Source organism: Diplotaxodon limnothrissa, linkage group LG17 (assembly GCF_057381915.1).
Source record: "Diplotaxodon limnothrissa isolate DT_005_m linkage group LG17, D_limnothrissa_male_GT1.1, whole genome shotgun sequence".
NCBI classification, from domain to species: domain Eukaryota; kingdom Metazoa; phylum Chordata; class Actinopteri; order Cichliformes; family Cichlidae; genus Diplotaxodon; species Diplotaxodon limnothrissa.
Window position 1 is genome coordinate 14,266,061 of NC_140612.1, and position 20,079 is coordinate 14,286,139.

The window sequence follows — 20,079 nt, forward strand, 5'->3', positions numbered from 1 at the left end:
GCTAAGGCTGTCCCAAGGGTCTGGGTCCAATTTATGTCTCAGTAGTGCATATCTGTTGATTTCTACATGAGTTCCACCCAGCCAACATTTATATGTGGGGCCCATATGGTTTGGAAATGGGCTGAAAAATGGGCCCCATATAGGATTGTCCGCGGGTTCCGTAATGGCCCCATATTAAATGCCCATATAGGTGTTATGTTAGGAAAATCTGGGAACTAAATGGGCCCCAACTGGGAAAAGTACACAGAAACCCACCTGGGCCCCATCTTTCAAGTTTTTGTGGGTACCATGTAGGCACCACATAGGCTAAAAAGTGGGTTTTAAGTGGGATTGTCCGCAGGTTCCATAATGGCCCCATTTTATAAGCCCATCTCGGTGTTATATTGGTAAAATCTGGGAACTAAATGTGCCCCAACTGGGCAAAGTACACAGAAACCCACCTGGGCCCCATCTTTCAAGTTTTTTGTGGGTACCATGTGGGCACCACATAGGCTAAAAAGTGGGTTTTAAGTGGGATTGTCCGCGGGTTCCATAATGGCCCCATTTAATAAGCCCATCTCGGTATTATATTGGTAAAATCTGGGAACTAGATGGACCCCAACTGGGCAAAGTACACAGAAACCCACCTAGGCCCCATCTTTCAAGTTTTTGTGGGTACCATGTGGGCACCACATAGGCTAAAAAGTGGGTTTTAAGTGGGATTGTCCGCGGGTTCCGTAATGGCCCCATTTTATAAGCCCATCTCGGTGTTATATTGGTAAAATCTGGGAACTAAATGGGCCCCAACTAGGCAAAGTACACAGAAACCCACCCGGGCCCCACCTTTCAAGTTGTTTTGTGGGTACCATGTGAGTACCACATAGGCTAAAAAGTGGGTTTTAAGTGGGATTGTCCGCGGGTTCCATAATGGCCCCATTTTGTAAGCCCATCTCGGTGTTATATTGGTATAATCTGGGAACTAAATGGACCCCAACTGGGCAAAGTACAAAGAAACCCACCCAGGCCCCACCTTTCAAGTTGTTTTGTGGGTACCATGTGAGTACCACATAGGCTAAAAAGTGGGTTTTAAGTGGGATTGTCCGCGGGTTCCATAATGGCCCCATTTTATAAGCCCATCTCGGTGTTATATAGGTAAAATCTGGGAATTAAATGGACCCCAACTGGGCAAAGTACACTGAAACCCACCTAGGCCCCATTTTTCAAGTTCTTAGTGGGTACAACATGAGGAAAACATGAGCTAAAAAGTTGGAATGGCATTAGCAGTGGGTTCTGTATTTGCATCTTATTTCTAGTTTGAATTGACTAAGTTCTGGCACTGAGTGGGCCCCATGTAGTAAAACAGTCACAAAATCAATTTTTCAGACGGCTAATACGGGTTCTGTGACACAAAGACACCAAATATATTAAAGCTGACCGCAAACAAAATCTAGTTTGTAAATAAAACCATTTCAAAAATCACGAGGGTACACAAAACAACATTTTTCACATTTATTTTGTCCAACAACTGTGATTTTACGTAACTGTATTCCAAAGTGCGTAAACGTTTAAAAACTAGAAATGTCAAACTACAGCAAAATTCCTTAGATATTTGGAACTGTAGCAACATGGGGAAAAAGTCAGATGGAAAACTCAAAAGCTTATCTTGAATCAGCAGAGTTTGTTTTTTTACAGAGCCGTAAGTCTATTTTGTACCCTTGCAGCCCTCGGTCCTCCTCTGTCTTTAGCTCCACTGAACCACTTGGACAGAGCCTTCTCTGCTTCTTGCAAGTTGACTTTTGATGTTAAATAATTCTTCAGTGCCTCTGCAAATGAAGAAGAAGAAAAACGGGCAAGCCAAAGTAAAGTTAATCTTAGCTTACTTCATTTGGTGATGATTTTCAAAGAACAATGTTTATTTCACTTTATTGCCTCAAAAAATATATACAAATTGCATGATAACCAATCTCAGTTACACTTTCAAACACTTTATTAAAAAAGTTTAGTTTTCTAAAGTTCAAATGTCTCAAGTGAAACTAACTTACCATACACAACATTAAAAAGACGCAAATCTCTGAACTTTTTTTCCCCATGTCGGCCAAGCATGTTGTACTCCACAGCCAGCTCAGGTGATATGAGGAATTTCATCATCCTTCTTGTGGCATCGTCTACACTTGTTTCCCCTGTATCTGCTACCATGGCAACCTGAGGGGAACATACAAAAAGGACAGATTAGATACTGGCATCTGGTTAGGATGCCTCCCTGGTGAGGTGTTTTGGGCACGTCCCACCAGGAAGAGACCCAGAACACCCAGGACATGCTGGAGGGACTATGTTTTTCGGCTGGCCTGGGAATGCCTTGGGATTCCCCCGGAAGAGCTGGGCCAAGTGCCTGGAGAGAGCGAAGTCTGGGCCTCTCTACTTAGTACCGGATTGGGTCGAGGGGCAGCAGCCTAAGCTTAAGATAATGGACCGGAATGGAGGATAAATGGACACTTTACATATTACTTAATGTTTACTGTGTGGTGATAAAAAAAAAAATGGTAGTAAACACAAGCTAAACTAAAACAATTAATTGCGCTTCCTTAACCCTTTATCCCCAATAATGTTACGCAGGATAACTGGTAGGTCTGGTAGGTTTTTTCCTCTACTGTATACTATATGAATGTAATCAAGGATTAATAACAGAAAGAAAAAAGAAATTGAAATTTTGCCATTTTTACTAAAGGCAATCAAAATGTACATGAATAAAATATTTAAATTAGTCAATTCAAATTAATAACTCTAAAACACTGAACAAAATTAAGTATTTGACCCTGTGGTTTATTTTCGGACATCTCTTTTCTTCTAAAAGTCCAGGCGTGTTGGGCCCCTGGCAGAGCTCAGGTTTGACGAGACAGGTTTGGAAAAACCTGTCGCTGGCGACTTTTTGGGGGCTAAAGGGTTAAAATAAATAGGAATTGGCCAAAATTTGTATAAACTATGAAATAGCAGAACAAAAGTAAAAAAAAAAAATCTTTATCTGTTATCAGAATCAAATATTTGAATAGAATAAAAAATTTAACTTTCTGGAAGATTTCTCGTTACATCTGTCATAAAAGTAACAACATCTCAGAAAAGAAACATGATAGCAACAGAAAAATATGATAGCAGTGTGATGTGATGGTCCCTGGCCAGATTTTTACACATATTATAAGCCCTGTGACACAAAAACCACAGAACTCTGACACGCACAGACTGTTTTCCTTCGTGCTAATGAAGAAAAATGCTGGTCTGGTATGTAAAAGGGAATTTATTCTTCCAGGACCTGAAGCTCCGTAATGCAGCCCTCCAACAGCCAAACCTATCTGTTCTCTGATTGTCTTGATGCATGCTCAATCATCCAGGTAAGTAAATCTCCAAAAGTTGATTCTGTTCATCTGGACGTAGCGCTTGCAGCATCTTCTCCCACTGAAAATGCTACGTCCAGATGAACAGAATCAACTTCTGGAGATGTTCTCTGATTGGATTGTTTAATTGGTGATTGACATGAAATTGACCAATCAGCTGAAAGGAAGAAAAATAGGGTCAAAATTTGGATGTGTAAGTATAAATCCACACACAGCCAGGAAAGCCGAGCGCAGAGTTGTTTGTAGCACCAATTCAGCCAGAGTGGAGCCAGATGGATTTTCCATCCATCCACACTGTAAAGTCTATAGACCAGCAAGTGATAAATTAACAGTGTTGTTGGTATTTTCTAAAACAGTTGTATGCAATAGGAATTGCTGTTTATAGTCCTCCTGTATATCTGCATGTTCCCTCCCAATTAAAACCTGTGATAATGGAGATTCAAATTCATGTCATACCTATACCAACAGTTATCAAGTATCCAGATCGACCTTTACTGATGTGCTCTGTCAGTGCGCCCCAGGGCAGCTGTGGCTACAATGTAGCTTGCCATCGCCAGTGTGTGATTGTGTGTGTGAATGGGTGAATGACTGAATGTAGTGTGAAGCGCTTTGGGGTCCTTAGGGACTAGAAAAGCGCTATAAAAATGCAGGCCATTTACCATTTAAAGGAAAATTGTTATTTCCATGTATTTTCCTGTTCTGCCTTCAACTTTGAGGACTTCCCCCCACATTTCTAGTTGTGACAGTGCACCTACAACAAAAAAAATCTGCTGTGATTTACATTTGTTGAAAGAGCAATTTTGTAAAATAGTCTATTTTTGTATGCACAGTTTACAAATCTGTCCTGTACAGCATGGACTGATTGCATGCTAAAAAGTTGTTGCTTAAAAATAAAACAATAAATTTTTAATTAATAACATCAGCAGAAAGCCTTGTTATTAATTAGATGTACAATTTCTATAGAATACGAAACAACTCAGTTCATTTTTGATCATATCAATACCAGCATATTACACAACTAGTGATGGGATTTTCGTCTCTTTTTAGAAAGCCGGCTCTTTCGGCTCCCAACCGGCTCTTCAGGTTGTTTTGTTGCTTTAATTAATTTATTATTAACAACAATATAAAATTATGAACAAAAGGAATTACTAATGTAAAAAAAGAAACGTGGTTTTATTTATATATGTTTATATATAAATATATATGGTGGCCCCTAGAGACAAAGCATGTACAAACTCCAAAACCCATTTCTAGCGTCAACTGAACTTCCAAAACAGAGCTATCTAGATCACTTAATTTACACAATTGAAATCATATGTGTATTTTTTGTGTATTTATACACAAGCACTCATATATATTCATAAAAAATTCCAAAAGCTGTTCATTTACCTGTTACTACCACACACCAAATCCGGTCGTTGGTACTTCCTGGCTTGTGTAGCCACTAGGTTACAAAATCTCAACACTGTGCCTAGCATCCTGGAGCACTTCTGTTGTGTTTTGTACGTGCTTTGGAGTTTGTACGTGCTATGGAGTTTTTACGTGTTTTGGGGTTTGTACGTGCTTTGTCTCTAGCAGCCACCGTAAATATACTTTTATTTATTCTCTCCACATAAAATGTAATAAATAAATCATATAATACAAAAAAAACAACTATTTACATTTCAACTTTTAACTATTTAAATTTTCAGCTTTTTCCTTTTAAACAAATTTAAAGTGAAACAACACAAAACACTGCAAACCACAACACAATTAAATATAAATTATAATATGAAAACAAACAGAAGATGCACATTCTCTGTCATATGGGCCTGCATGGATAAACTTTCTGAATCCTTTATCATCCACAACTGAAAATAGTTGTGGATGATTACTATACCTTTCTAATGTGACGTTGTTGTCCCTGGCTCTCTTTCTCTCTCTCTCCCTCCTGCTCTGTTACTGTGCTACTGCGTGTGTAACAACCGCCCCTCCCCCCTCTTCCCAGCGCAAAGCACAAGGCTCGCGTGCAGAGTGAAGCGGAAAAAAAGTGCGAGAGAGAGGGTGAGAGAGAGAGAAAAAACACGCTTGTGTCGTTCACTTCAAAGAGCCGTTTCGTTTTGACCAACACATCACTAACAACCAACCATGATGAAAAACGCTCATCTGCTTCCATCACCATCAGCTGATTAACATTGAGCTGCTGCAGTCAACACCATCAAACTAATTTACTGTTTAATGTTATGTTATTGAATGCTTTTATTTTTAAATCTTTACCAGCGCTTAAAGACTGTAGATGTTCACACCTGGTGTTAGAAAACCGAGCTCACTGCAGTATTTTTTTTTATAACAGGAAATTTAAATTTTTATTGGTTACCGTGTTTATTACCACTTTTATCAGTAATGTACTTCCTATAAAATATGGATTTGATAAGTTACCGGTTTATTGAAATCAGCTAGTGAACACATCGATCACTTTATTGAACTACACGCCTTACACTCTTGTGAGCTCTGGTTACTAACAGCAGGTGTGAATGTTTGGAGTCCAAAACGCTGATAAAGATTAGAATAACAAGGCAATGTAAAATCAGTTTAATGCAGTTGACAGTAGCAGCTCAGATGGAAATCAGCCAATTGTGAGGAGAGCAGAGGACCAAAACTGTCAGAGTTGTGGGTCAAGTGAAGAGAACACTGTTGGCATTATTGTTAGCATAAAAGATGAAAATTAAATAAATGTTAAATTTTAAAATAGATCATTGCCTCCTGTGCCTAAATAAATATATATACTTAATACCAATAAAAAAAAAAGGATGCCCCAAAGACCATCACTTTTCAAAAATAATAATAATAATAATAATAATAAGTAATACAAATAATATGAAAGTTACTTACATGTCAAAGATGGTGCTTGTGATCTTGAAGAATCTAAACGTGATAAGGAAATGAAAGAAAGTGCATGAGAAAATACAAACATTTTTGTTTTTTCCCAGGATAATTCAATATAAAAGATTCTCTTACTAATGCACAAAATGAACAGTGTAATTAAAAGTTTGAAAGGCACTGCATGTGTTTATATGATAAACTGACTAATTCAAGCAGCAAACACTAGCAGTGCAAAAATGTATCTAACTAGCTGACAGACTTTAAAGTCACAGGAAGATATATCAAAATGGTGACTTATGCCAGAACAAATGACTTGACAGACATAAATCCTAAATTCCTTTAAGTAAAAAAGGAATTACTTTTTTATAAGTGGTCCCTAGTGGTTTTCAAATTATTACATGGCTTGTTAATTTTTTATTAAATTATTAAGAAGCCAGATGAGTTCAAAACATTTACAAATTACTATAAAGCACTATCCAAACTTCAAATCAAGTGGCAAAATCTCCAAATTAAAAGTACTCGCAAACTATAAAAATTTGATTATACTTAAAAATATGCAAAAACTAATTTAGTGGAATTTTTACCTGCTCAAGAATACATTGAACATGCAATATTTAATTGAAAAGAACAAAATTTGTGTACTTTTAGAAAGGATTATTAAATATTTGGGGATACTAGACATAAAGAGGGTCTCGTACATTTACGGGCATCTAATTTCCTGGATTTAATGGTTTAAAAGTTTAATAGGTCTTTGAAGTTGATAATAAAATTGAGTCCATTATTAGCAAAAAGAATAAAAAAAAAAAAGAGCAAAAAAATGCTTAATATATAATAATTGTTTTAAACTTAAGCTTTGTAATTGTAGCAGATTTCATTATGTCTGTAATTTTTTATTTAGCCCCACAGTAGTAAAAGCCATAAATGGGAGTTAGATTTATTACTAGTATTTTACACAGCATTCAGCTATAATAACATGTTCTGCATTTTCCTACTTCACCATCTGATCTGAACAGCTGCACTCTCTTAATTAATTAATGACCTAACATTTCTCAGTAACCAATAACTAGATGGAACAGCACAGTATCTAAGAGAGTGATCAGACAGTGTTTGAGCTAAAGACGCTGTGTGTTTCTTTTGGGGGCTTTTTACACACTGATCCACCACCGTTTTCCCATAGTACAATGCATATCTGGTAACATTACCGTATTCAGATCAGAAAACCGTTTCAGCTGCAGGCATCTACTCCTGTAATTTAAACAATCACCTTGCTACACTGCACATGAATATTACGTAACATGGTATGACTAGCTCATGTTCAGACATTTAAGATACTGTTCAGCCATTTTGTTTACTGGGTAGTGCATAATGGCCGAGTTAGCTGAGCAGGAATCCACTAAAGCCAAAAAAATAATATAAATTTTTAAAATTAATTACAAAAACCTTATAGGAAAACCCAAGAAACAGTTGCAGAAGCACAGAAAAAAACTGCCGTGTACGTTATAGTGTGTAAATTCAAAAACTGTATAGAGAGAATGGTGCAATGAAAACAGAATAAGATAAGATGAACTTTATTGAGTAGAATATAGGCAGTAAGAGTTTTTTAATTAACTTTAAATTATGTTTGCCAAAGACAATGCAGCAAATTAACCCAGTTCTACCTGCTAGCTAAAGATGTTATGCTTCTCCCCCTTATACCGTTTAGGACGACTATAGAAAGTTACTAAAATAACCATTGATGAAAACGTATCAAACTTTAAGTATTTACCTTTGTCATAGTTTTCGATTCTTTGGTATCCTTTTGTCCTCCACGTTCTTAAACACCAGGGAGAGAAAAGGCGCAACAGACGAAAGACCGCGAAGACTAGACGCTAGGCGGTGCAATCTGCTCCTCCCTCTTTTTAAACGAGCCAATAGGAGCTGCTCACATTAAAAACAACTTTATTTAAAAAGTCGTTTTACACCTGATACAAAAATTTTAAAAGTCAAACAATGCACAAGTTTAAAAGAACAATTTTATTTTTAAAAGTTTTTTAAGCATAGGGATGGTTAATATGTTTTAAAAAGTAATATATAATATTTATCAAAAAGTGTCACCCAAATCAACATCATAATAAAAATATAATTAATAAAAATATAATAATGATAAGAAGAAGAATAACAGTTTACCTAAAAGCTCTTCTAACATTAGACTGGTTTTGAAAAGTTTCAATAGTGTCAATACACCATAAGGACAAGGGAGTTTCACAGTTGAAGTGTGACTGCTTGAAAGACCCCATTCCCTCTCCTTTCCACTAGTTCAAAGAAAATATAAATTATTTCTGGTTATATAATTTGAGGGCACAAGTTTGAAGAGTAACATTTTAACAGATCGGTAATATACTTCAGGAGCTTTACTGGATCTGATTAACCAAAACTTCCATCTTCCATGTAACTAACTGTTTTCTCTAATACAGTAGAGTGTGTCTGATCTACTAAAAATCCTCAACTGCATGTTTGCTCAAGTAAATAGTCTTAATTGTTTGAACAACCAGTAATCCTTAATTTGCAAATGCCAAATCTGGATTTTGTCTGTGTAATTCACTTTTATCTTAGGTTTTTTATTCGTATTTTTTGCTTTTCTTTTTTTCTACTCTTGTGTCCGTTTTAATCACTTATTATTGCTGCTGTGACAAGTGAATTTACCTAAGAAGAATCATGAAGTCCTTATTTTATCTTATCTGAGCCTCACCATGCAGCCTACCATGCAGAGTTCACATTAAGTACATAAAATGAAATCTAAAATTAAAAAGTAACCAGTTTCAAACCAGTTATTTGGAATAGTGTGCAGAGTGTTTTGAGTAACATTGAATGTTCAAAAACACCAAAGTTCCTATAGTCTCACTTGACAGCTGGGTTGTAGTGTCTGATAACACATAACATCTTGAGGTCTCAATGTGGACTTTGAGTACATTTGCTAGCCAAGGCTAAATACTGAGAGGGTCAAAAATGAAGGGTCAAGAACATCTGACTGTACGTAAGGGTAGCAAAAGTGATAGACTGAGGTTGTGCCAAATATGTTAAAGTTAGGGTGATTTCTTAGAGAATGGTACCACATGGGTGCCGTCTGCAGGTTATAAAAGAGAGTTATGTTCATACTTTCTTTTGAGATTATTTTTACAATTTGACTTTCAGAACTCCCTGGGTTGTGCGCAATCTGTGATGGGCTTGTTTGGAATAAATCCTCCTTTATTCAAATAACACTTTCTCAGGCTCTTCACAGAAGAAGAATCCTCACATAAGCATGTGCTACCATTTTGAACCAATGTACACATTTACCATCACTAACCCAACTAGGACCTACATTGGATGCCCACCCATATGGATTTGATGTTAGAAACGCAAGTGGGTCCCATATATACTAAACAATCTTGAGCCCATGTAAAATATATGCCCATATTAATTTAACACAACCCATTTGGGGCCCACATAGACATGTTTTCAGGGTCTGACTTGCATTTGCCCATGTGTGACCCATATAGTTTGGCCAGGTAGGCCCCACCTGTGTCATCAGTACTAAAAAATATATACTGATTACCTAACTTTGCCCCACCTGGGGCACACAGCAAACGCTTTTCTTTAAATGACTGTGTTTGCCCATGTCTAACCCAGGTGAAAAACCCAAGTGGGTCCTACGTGTGTTTCCCATTTTGAAACAAGTGAAGTGTTTCCCATGTTTGACCCAGCCAGGACCTACTATATGTTCCCACTTGGTTTTGCCCATATGGCTTTCATGTGAGAAACCCAAGTGGGTCCCATATATACTAAACAATCTTGAGCCCACATAAAATATATGCCCATATTAACTTAACATAACCCATATGGGGCCTACATAGACATGTTTTCAGGGTCTAACTTGCATTTGCCCATGTGTGACCCATATAGTTTGACCAGGTGGGCCCCACCTATGTCATCAGTGCTAAAAAAATATATTGATTACCTAACTTTGCCCCACCTGGGGCCCACATAGACATGTTTCAGGGTCTGACTTGCATTTGCCCATGTGCGACCCATATAGTTTGACCAGGTGGGCCCCACCTATGTCATCAGTGCTAAAAAAATATATTGATTACCTCACTTTGCCCCACCTGGGGCCCACATAGACATGTTTTCAGGGTCTGACTTGCATTTGCCCATGTGCGACCCATTTAGTTTGACCAGGTGGGGCCCACCTGTGTCATCGATACTAAAACATATATTGATTACCTAACTTTGCCCCACCTGGGGCACACAACAACAGCCTATCCTTAAATGACTGTGTTTGCCCATGTCTATCCCAGGTGGAAAACCCAAGTGGGTCCTACATGTGTTTCCCATTTTGGACCAAGTTAAGTGTTTCCCATGTTTGACCCAGCTAGGACCTACTAAAAGTGCTCACTTGGGATGGCCCATATGGGTTTAATGTGAAGAACCCAAGTAGGCCCCATACAAAAAGCCCAGTTTGAGCCCATGCCCACATGCTACCCATCCAGCCCGAGCAAAAACCAGGTGGGGCCCATATATACATGTTGGCTGGGCAACTTTCCCGACCCCAATCCATGGGAACAATCCTTGTAGGAACTTGGCTCTGGGTCCCCAGATTCGAAACTCCCAGGGGACCTCTATGGGCAGAAATCTGTGCCATCAGAAACTGAATTTGAATAAGTTAAATTTGAATTTGAATTGCTCAGACTGAATCTGAATTGTAACTTGAATAAATGCTTTTGAAAACCAAATTTGAATTAGTCTAATTTGAAATTGAATTTATGGTTTGAAAATGATCATCACTAAATTGAAATTGAATTTTATATTTTGAAAATGAATTGATTTGCTTTGAAACTGCATTTTATCCTTTAAAAATTCAGCTCTCGAATAATTTCAGTTTCACTTCTCACTATTCAGTTTCAGTTCTACAATTCAATTTCAGTTCCAAAATTCAGTTTTTTGGAACTTACATCCGGTTCCGGTTCAAGCGCAGATTAATAGAACTACGTTTTACTAGTGGACCGAAAGTGTTACCGACGGGAATCTACAGCGTCTTGAGCTGAATTAAGACTTCAGAAGTCATTCGTCATGTCGAATGACCAGCGGATGAACTCTCAGGTTGGTAATAAATGTACTACATGTATAAGAACAAGCGTCATGTTAACAAATGATAGCCGTACGGTAACTTTTATGCTTATTGTAGCTCCTAGCTAAAAACGCTAATTTAGCGTAGTTTGCCCTGAATTCAGCTTTGACAACAAATATGATCGACTGTTTCTAGTAGAATTCCAAAGTTGTCATCTTGGACCCTCTCAGAGCACCCCGTCTGTATGCTTGCAGAGACCCCTACAGTAGGGAAACATGCAAAACGGTGTCCAAACCTTTGTATTTTAGCTTTATTTATGTCTTACACAGCATCCCAACTCTTTAGCTAACTTAATAACTTTAGCTAAAGTGAATAGTTAGTCTAATTCATTAGTGCAGCATTACTGGATCACCTCTGTTTGAAGTGATATAATATGATATACAACTATCACTGAAACAGCAAACTTTGTAAATAAGCAAACAACACTTCTCATTCTCTAAACGTTTGGCCACAGCTGTAGATTACACTATCAGTGCTTGTTCACTCTTAACAATAATTACATTTCTAAATTTACTTTGTGCATTTACAGGTAAACAATATCTAATATTTTATCTGACTGCTTTGTCTTTGAAAAGGGTGAAGAGCCTGAGGCCGGTGACAGTCCAGTTCCACTCTAAGTACATCCTTACAGTGGCTCACAGGACAAGGCTACATTCCTGTCCTGCCAGAAGAGAAGAGAAGCTTCAGAGTCTTCATGCAGTTCAACCACACCTGTCATATTCCATATGACAGGGGTCTCAAACTCCAGTCCTCAAGGGCCAGTGTCATGCAACTTTTCCATGCCCTCGAGGACTGGAGTTTGAGACCCCTGCCGTATGGTATTTATGCTGTTTTCTACCCCACAGTTACAGCATGTCTGACTGCCTGTTCAGCATATGCAAAAATATATGAGTTTAAGTATGTGATGACTAAGGCCTTCCATTATGGTGTTTGTCATCACATGTCACAGACATCTGGATGATCATTTGGAATAAACAAAATACTAAAAACTTGTTACTTCATCTTATCTTTATTATTGTTCTTATTTTACATTGTTAGGCATTAGGTTTATTTGTAGTAGTCCTTTCCAACTTCTTTCCCTCTTCCATGTTACTGTGGCAGCTTGTCAGCATCTATTTGGGGTTGGGAGTGGAACAGAAAGTAAGGAAATCCAAAGTGCCATTAAAACCAGGAGAGTTAAAAGATGGTCGATTTAGGAGGTGACCCGACAACTTCAGCCTGTCAAACATATTAATGGAGCAGTATGTTAAAAAAAATAATAATAATCTAATTAAGTAGAATTATTATGGTAGTTAAACACAGTGATAGTTGTATATCATATTATATCACTTCAAACAGAGGTGATCCAGTAATGCTGCACTAATGAATTAGACTAACTATTCACTTTAGCTAAAGTTATTAAGTTAGCTAAAGAGTTGGGATGCTGTGTAAGACATAAATAAAGCTAAAATACAAAGGTTTGGACACCGTTTTGCATATTTCCCTACTGTAGGGGTCTCTGCAAGCATACAGAGGGGGTACTCTGAGAGGGTCCAAGATGACAACTTTGGAATTCTACTAGAAACAGTCGATCATATTTGTTGTCAAAGCTGAATTCAGGGCAAACTACGCTAAATTAGCGTTTTTAGCTAGCAGCTACAATAAGCATAAAAGTTACCGTACGGCTATCATTTGTTAACATGACGCTTGTTCTTATACATGTAGTACATTTATTACCAACCTGAGAGTTCATCCGCTGGTCATTCGACATGACGAATGACTTCTGAAGTCTTAATTCAGCTCAAGACGCTGTAGATTCCCGTCGGTAACACTTTCGGTCCGCTAGTAAAATGTAGTTCTATTAATCTGCGCTTGAACCGGAACCGGATGTAAGTTCCAAAAAACTGAATTTTGGAACTGAAATTGAATTGTAGAACTGAAACTGAATGGTGAGAAGTGAAACTGAAATTATTCGAGAGCTGAATTTTTAAAGGATAAAATGCAGTTTCAAAGCAAATCAATTCATTTTCAAAATATAAAATTCAATTTCAATTTAGTGATGATCATTTTCAAACCATAAATTCAATTTCAAATTAGACTAATTCAAATTTGGTTTTCAAAAGCATTTATTCAAGTTACAATTCAGATTCAATCTGAGCAATTCAAATTCAAATTTAACTTATTCAAATTCAGTTTCTGATGGCACAGATTTCTGCCCATAGACCTCGCTCAAATCCGTGAGCCCTGTGCTTGCACTCTGTATGTCTCTCTTTGTCTTTGATCCTGGATGGTGTTTAATTCTCTCCATGAAGAAAACATGATCAGACAAATTCACTAGTGCACATAGACCACCTCATTTTGCTGGTAAAGATGGGTAAGCCTTATGTCCTATTAAGTTCCGGTTCTTTGGATTCTTTAGGGCCAAGAAAGACACGGCTCAAAAGTGGTCTTTTTACTTTTAAAAATGACTTTGGAACAGTCTGCCTCTTCAAATTAGGACCTCTCCAACACTTGACATTTTTAAATCCTGTCTGAAAACATCTTCACTCCCTAGCTTTTAATTGTGACTGAGTTTTGTTTTGTTCTCTTTGTTTGTGTTTGTTTTACTTTTTACTCTGTACAGCAATTTGGTCAACTTGTGTAGTTTATAAATGTGCTTATAAATTGATTGATTGATTGACTGATTGCTGTTCAAAGCACCCTAATAGTAGTCCGATATCACCAGTGTTGGGTAAGTTACTTTAAATTAGTAACTTAGTTACATTACTAGTTACTCCTATCAAAAGTAACTCAGTTACTTCAAGTTACTCATTACTTTCAAAGTAACTAGTTACTAGGGAAAGTAACTTTGGTTTTACCCAGAATTCTCTTATTAATGTGTTGCTTCCCTAACTGGATACCCAGCAAGGATGCCAGTCTTCTAGCTTGCTTACATGTTAGCACTATCCTGCCACAAGTACACTGTGCCACCTAATGGCCTGAACCTAAAATGGTTAAAATGGCAGTGTAGTAGTGCGAGTGCAAGTTAATGATGAAATGAATGAAACTAAATTAGAAATTAACAAAGTTTGTTTTATGTGTCATTTTTGTATCTGTTTGTTTTAATCTATTTCAATTGTTTCAACCCTCTACAAATGCAAACTCATCATTCTGGGGTTGTTACAGCAGTGTCTAATCATTGTACGTAGTATCACTAGGAAGAAGCAGTGGATCACAAAACACAACATACAGTGTGTTGAAACTTTTGAAAGATATTTATTTTTGCCATTTAAATGGACAGAAAGTATGCTTTTAGCAGTGCCAACATTAAACTGTACCTCAGACAATTTAGGACCTGTAGGTATCAAAGTAGGTATCAAAGTGCAAAAACATGTAGTGCAAAAAATGATTTAACATAAACACGGTGAGGTTTGTCTATTCTTTGTAAACTTAACTGCTGAATTGCACCAACTGGAGACCTCATGTTCAGTAATAAAAGTATTTTCAGAGAAAGAGAAGAGAAATAAAATTAATTACAAGTATGTTCAGCCCCACAAACAGAAATAAAATAAATAATAAGTATTTTCAGCTTCATAAACAGTCAAACCAAAATAATATTGCCTCCATACAGGCCATGTAGATAAATAAAATATAATGGTATTTTAAGTGCTTCAGAAGCCCAAGTTTCACTTGGAAATAATTTACCTTGTAGAGCACCACTGAAGGCAACACATCATCATCATATGAGCACTACTCAACTTTGGTTCCATCAAACCAACGATTGTACCTCAAGAGGAGAAGCTTCTCAAACTTCTGATCAGACAACTTGTTCCTCTTTGGAGTGAGAATCAGGTTTCCCAGGCTGACAAGCCTTTCAACTGGGGCACTTGAAGGAGTAGCTGCATTAAGTTTAAGAGAGAGTTTCTTTATCAATGATTCAGAGAGTCTAACCCTGTTGCTCCTGATTTGAGGTACTCGGCTACCTCACCTTCAGCAGTGGCATATATGTCCTCATTTTCTTCAAAGGAGAAGAACTCATCCTCTTTGCTAGAATCCGCGTGCTGTGTTGTGTTGGTGGCGCTGGTACCTGGTTGTAGCTGATCTTGCTCAGGGAGAGGTTTTCTTTTTTTTTTTTTCTTTTTTTTTTTGACGAATAACACTTCTGTGGCTTGCAATCCGGTGGACGAGTCTGGGTTTGGCAGTTGCCAGGAGAACGGTACTTTTCAGACTGCACTGTGTCATGTGTAAAGGAGGGGAGATTATTGTGTGGGGTTGTTTTTCAGGAGCTGGGCTCAGCCCCTTAGTACCAGTGAAAAGAACTCTTAATGCTTGATCATAGCAAGACATTTTGGACAATTTCATGCTTCTGACTTTGTGGGAACAGTTTGAGGATGGTCCCTTTCTGTTGAAACAGAACTGTGCACAAGTGCGCAAAGTAAGGTCCATAAAGACATGGATGAGCGAGTTTGCTGTGGAAAAACTTGACTGGCCTGCACAGAGTCCTGACCTCAGCCCAACAGAACACCTTTGGGATGAGTTACAGTGGAATTTGTGGGCTAAACCTTCTCGTCCAACATCAGTGTTCAACCCCACAAATGCACTTCTGGAAGAATGGTCGAGTTGAAGCTGTTAGAGCTACAAAGGGTGGGCCAGCATCATACTGAACCAAATGCATTAAGAATGGGATTTCACTCATGTTCATATGTGTGTAAAGGCAGACTTGTGAATACTTGGCATTACAGTATATAAATGAGTACAGGTTAAAACTATTCCCAAATTACTCTAGGCTTCCTTTTTTTTTTTTTTTTTTTTTTTTTTTTTTACCTTTTTCTTACTCCTACCACAGTGTTTTTTAATTTCATCAGTGTTGGGAAGGTTACTTTTAAAATGTATTCCATTACAGAATACAGAATACATGCCCCAAAATGTATTCTGTAACGTATTCCGTTACGTTACTCAATGACAGTAACGTATTCTGAATACTTTGGATTACTTAATATATTATCATGCTTTTTACAACAACGTGAATGTACTATTGCCGTGTGATTTATTACTATTACTGAAGGTCCGCGACTCCGAACTGTAGTAAAGGGACCTCTGACTAATACGGCGGGGTCCCTGTCGGCTCGTAGCCGAAAACTAGCTTTACTTTGTTGTGTGGGTCAACTTTTCTTGCGAGAGACAGAGAGAGGCGTTGAAAGACTGCTCCAACGGAACTTATTGTTTTCGGAGGAAAACACGAACGTACAGTCGAGTCTTGATAGCTTGGCTGAAGTGGTTATTATTATATTTACCTGCTTCCAGCTCCCGTTTTTCCTCGATGACAACTCCTACCTTTCCACTCCCCTTTTTCTCTCTCCCTCCTCGCGCTCACAGACCCATAACGTGTATGGCAGTCCATTCTCTCTGCAACACGGACTACACTGCCCATGATGCTACATTCTTTAGAGCTATGCTTGTAGCATTCTGCCTGTTAGCTTAGCACAACAACAACAACAACAACAACAACAACAACGAAAAGGCGCTCTCTCACCTAGGAAACACACAGTCGCAGAGAGAGAGAGAGCGTCGCCCTGTAACCATGGCAACCGTAGCGCTGCCGCCTGGAACAACAGAACGTAGCTGTCAAACAAAACCCAAACAGTCCTGACCCGCGACAAAATGAAACAGGAAAGTACCGCAGTGTAATCCATTTATTTCAACAAAGTAACTGTATTCTGAATACCACCTTTTTAAACGGTAACTGTAACGGAATACAGTTACTCATATTTTGTATTTTAAATACGTAACGGCGGTACATGTATTCCGTTACTCCCCAACACTGAATTTCATTATAAATACAATAATGCACACATGCACACACATTCACTTAGAGATGGCCCGGAGCAGGAGTGTGCCATATTGAAGGTAAGTTTCAGAGTGAAGTAGTCAGTAACCTTCTTTATCCACATCAGTTCATTTTACAGTTAATTACCCAATTTTGCAGAAAGAATATTTCCATTACACAACATAGTGTGGTTGTGCATGTGTGTGTGTGTTACATAAATAGAATTTCACTCGCAATCATGGCTTTTCTGTGTTTATGTTTATTCATGTTTGTGTGCGTGTGAGTGTGTGCGCGGGTGGGTGTGCGTGTGTGTATTGCTTGGGTAGCAGTGTTTAAAGGTCTAATAGCTATGGGGCTAGAATTGGCCTTTTAAAGGTTAATTTACAGTGTTTAGACTTCATGAGTGTGTGTGCATATTGAAGTTTACGAGTTTTGTTATGTTTGCTGAGCAGTAAAGTAATTCACAGTATGAACCCCTCTCCTTCACATTGCTTGTAGGCATGTATGTGTTCTGTTCTATGTGTATGTGAACTTTAAACCACCTGACATTATGAATTGCTTGAAGGTGAGCTAACACAGCTGTGCTGCGTAATAATTAAGGAAAATATACTGGTATTTTGGAAAGTAATGCTGTTTTCTTTCTTCTTAGACTTAAAATGGACTGTTTTTTCTCAGCAAAAATGTTTCTTAAAAAATGTTTCTTGAAACAAAAACTAGAAACAGCTGGTCTAGCGCCATCAGAGGCTCCCTAAGAGAACCTTACCAATATGTATTTCCCTCTTTCCTGCAAAAATAAAGTAAATACAAAATACAGTTTTAAATAATGATTTCTTTTAGTAAGGGAACAAAGTTATCCAAACCTACCTGGCCCTGTGTGAAAAAGCAATTGAGCCCTAAATGTAATAACTGGTTGTGCCACCCTTGGGAGCAAGAACAGCAATCTTCTGAGTCTTTCATATTGGCGTGGAGGAATTTTGGCCCACTCTTCTTTCTTTTACTTCAGCCACATTGATGAGCTTTCAGGGAGAGGTTTTCGACACTCTACCAGCAGACGTGCCTTTGCGAGGTCCTTCCGCGCCTGGTCATGTAGCCAACGAAGCTTAAATTTTGGTAGTGTCACAGCAGCCAGCAAAGCATCTTCACTTCCAAGGACATGTGCAAACCTTGTTTTGACTGCCAGTAATAACGACACAGTAAAAGTGCAAAAAACATTTTTGCATGAGAAAGTATGCATTGTTTCAACATTAAATTAATTAAACATTAACAGCATGCTGTAGTTTTATATAGAATGTATTTTAATTTGTAAATAGTGTGTATTTTACTACGCTGTATTTATTTTATTTATTTATTGGGGTTAAGTATCTGTAACTGTAACAGCATTCACTTGCATGTGAACAGCACAGCACAATATAAAAAGCAATTGAGTAAAACATTTCATTAAAGATAAACACAAATGAAAATATCATCTCTTACCTGGACAACTGTATCTGGTAGCCCAACAAGAATTTGCAGACCATTTTTTATAGCCAGAGTCTTGGTCATCAGCGATTCCAGTGTGGGTAGGAGTGTGGCATAAAAACAATGGTCTTCTCCTTGAAGAATGTCCAGTGCCACAGTAAGTGGTTTCATGACTGCACAGTACTCTCTGATACACTGATGCTCCCTCTCATTGAAACATTTCAACTGTAATGTGGATGAGATTGTGTTCAGCTCCACCACAGGTATCTTTGAAATTCTCTCCAGAGCATAATAGAACGAGTTCCACCTTGTTGTGCAAGGTACTAGTAGCTTCTTTGCAATAATGCCTTCCACAATCTCAGCAGCCACTGTGGAACGACTGGCCATGTTCCACAGCCCTGCACATTTTGTGGTGGCACTTCTGTAGATGGTTTTTGTTGCAGCTTCAGACAATAGCCACTTCTCCACATCAGTGCAAGAGATAAGATTCATTGTGTGCGATGCACATCTCTGATGTGGCGGTAAAGAAATTGCATCATCAGCATCATCAGCACCATTCTGCAGCACATCCCCAATCGAAACAAAAGTCACCTCATCCTCCTCATATTCAGAGTCATCTGACTCAGGTGGTGGCTGGTACACTTTAAAAGCCTTGACAAAATTGGAGCCATTATCCGTTACAGTTGATGTGATTTTAAACGATAGGCCATGAGATGAGTTAATGTTGTCCAGCTCAGATGCAATACTGTCATACGTATGTCGACCCAGAAATCGCCTGCATGCCAGCGCTGCTTTCTCACATTTCATGTTTTGTGCATTTATCCAATGCGCGGTCACACCAAGAAAACTTTTATTATGCACAGTCCAAATGTCTGCTGTTGTGGAGATGTATTCTACCATGTCAAGTGTATTTTTGAGCTCTGACTCCATGTTGGCATATTCTTGGTCTAGGAAACTGGAAAATGTCTTTCTGGATGGTGCCTTCCCAGCTCTCCCTCGCACAGGTATATGACTAATCAGTTGTCTGAAAGCATGGGACTCAACCGTTGAGATGGGTTTCATGTCTTCCACAACATACCTGACAATCAGCCTGTGTAGCTGGGGCTGGGTGATGGACTGTGCAGCAGGCTGTCCAAAATCAAGCTTTCGTTGTTTTGCTGGAATAGCGTCAACAGAGCTAGAGTCACCGACGTTGCCTTCGGGTTCTTTTCCAACTAAGTTGGTAGATGCATGTTGTTTCTGAAGATGTTTCATCAGATTAGAATTGCTAGTCTTTGATGTCGAAAGAGTTTTAGAACCTCCACAGAGAGTACAGTTTACGACAATATTCCTGTCTTTTACCACCAGAAAGGAGAAATAATGTGAATATTTCCAGGACAGAAAACCCATGCCTGGACCATCTTCGACTGCCGCCATGATTGTAGCTTACGTCACAGTGTCACGTGCCCTTTTTACGTCCAACA

General features: G+C 38.3%; 1 protein-coding gene and 1 long non-coding RNA gene across 2 annotated transcripts; both read right to left on the minus strand.

Moving 5' to 3' along the window:
* Positions 1-1,679: 1,679 nt before the first annotated feature.
* Positions 1,680-8,646, minus strand: LOC146614726 (uncharacterized). Its single transcript, XR_014906998.1, has 4 exons — positions 7,993-8,646; positions 6,237-6,269; positions 2,022-2,181; positions 1,680-1,802 (listed from the first exon to the last, which is right to left on the minus strand). It is a non-coding gene; the product is annotated as an uncharacterized LOC146614726 (long non-coding RNA).
* Positions 8,647-15,081: 6,435 nt separating this feature from the next.
* LOC146614727 (uncharacterized) lies at positions 15,082-20,032 on the minus strand. Its single transcript, XM_085376649.1, has 3 exons — positions 18,632-20,032; positions 15,320-15,428; positions 15,082-15,230 (listed from the first exon to the last, which is right to left on the minus strand). The coding sequence occupies exons 1-3, from the start codon at positions 20,030-20,032 to the stop codon at positions 15,082-15,084; spliced, it is 1,659 nt and encodes a 552-aa protein (XP_085232775.1).
* Positions 20,033-20,079: the final 47 nt, after the last annotated feature.

What these genes read in the sequence shown, in the direction of transcription:
- LOC146614727 (XM_085376649.1), bottom strand. Translation starts at nt 20,032, where the DNA reads ATGGCGGCAGTCGAAGATGGTCCAGGCATGGGTTTTCTGTCCTGGAAA. An exon ending in TACCAGATACAGTTGTCCAG is followed by an intron (nt 15,429 to 18,631) that starts GTAAGAGATGAT and finishes GAGCAAGATCAG; the next exon opens with CTACAACCAGGTACCAGCGC. An exon ending in CATATATGCCACTGCTGAAG is followed by an intron (nt 15,231 to 15,319) that starts GTGAGGTAGCCG and finishes AACTTAATGCAG; the next exon opens with CTACTCCTTCAAGTGCCCCA.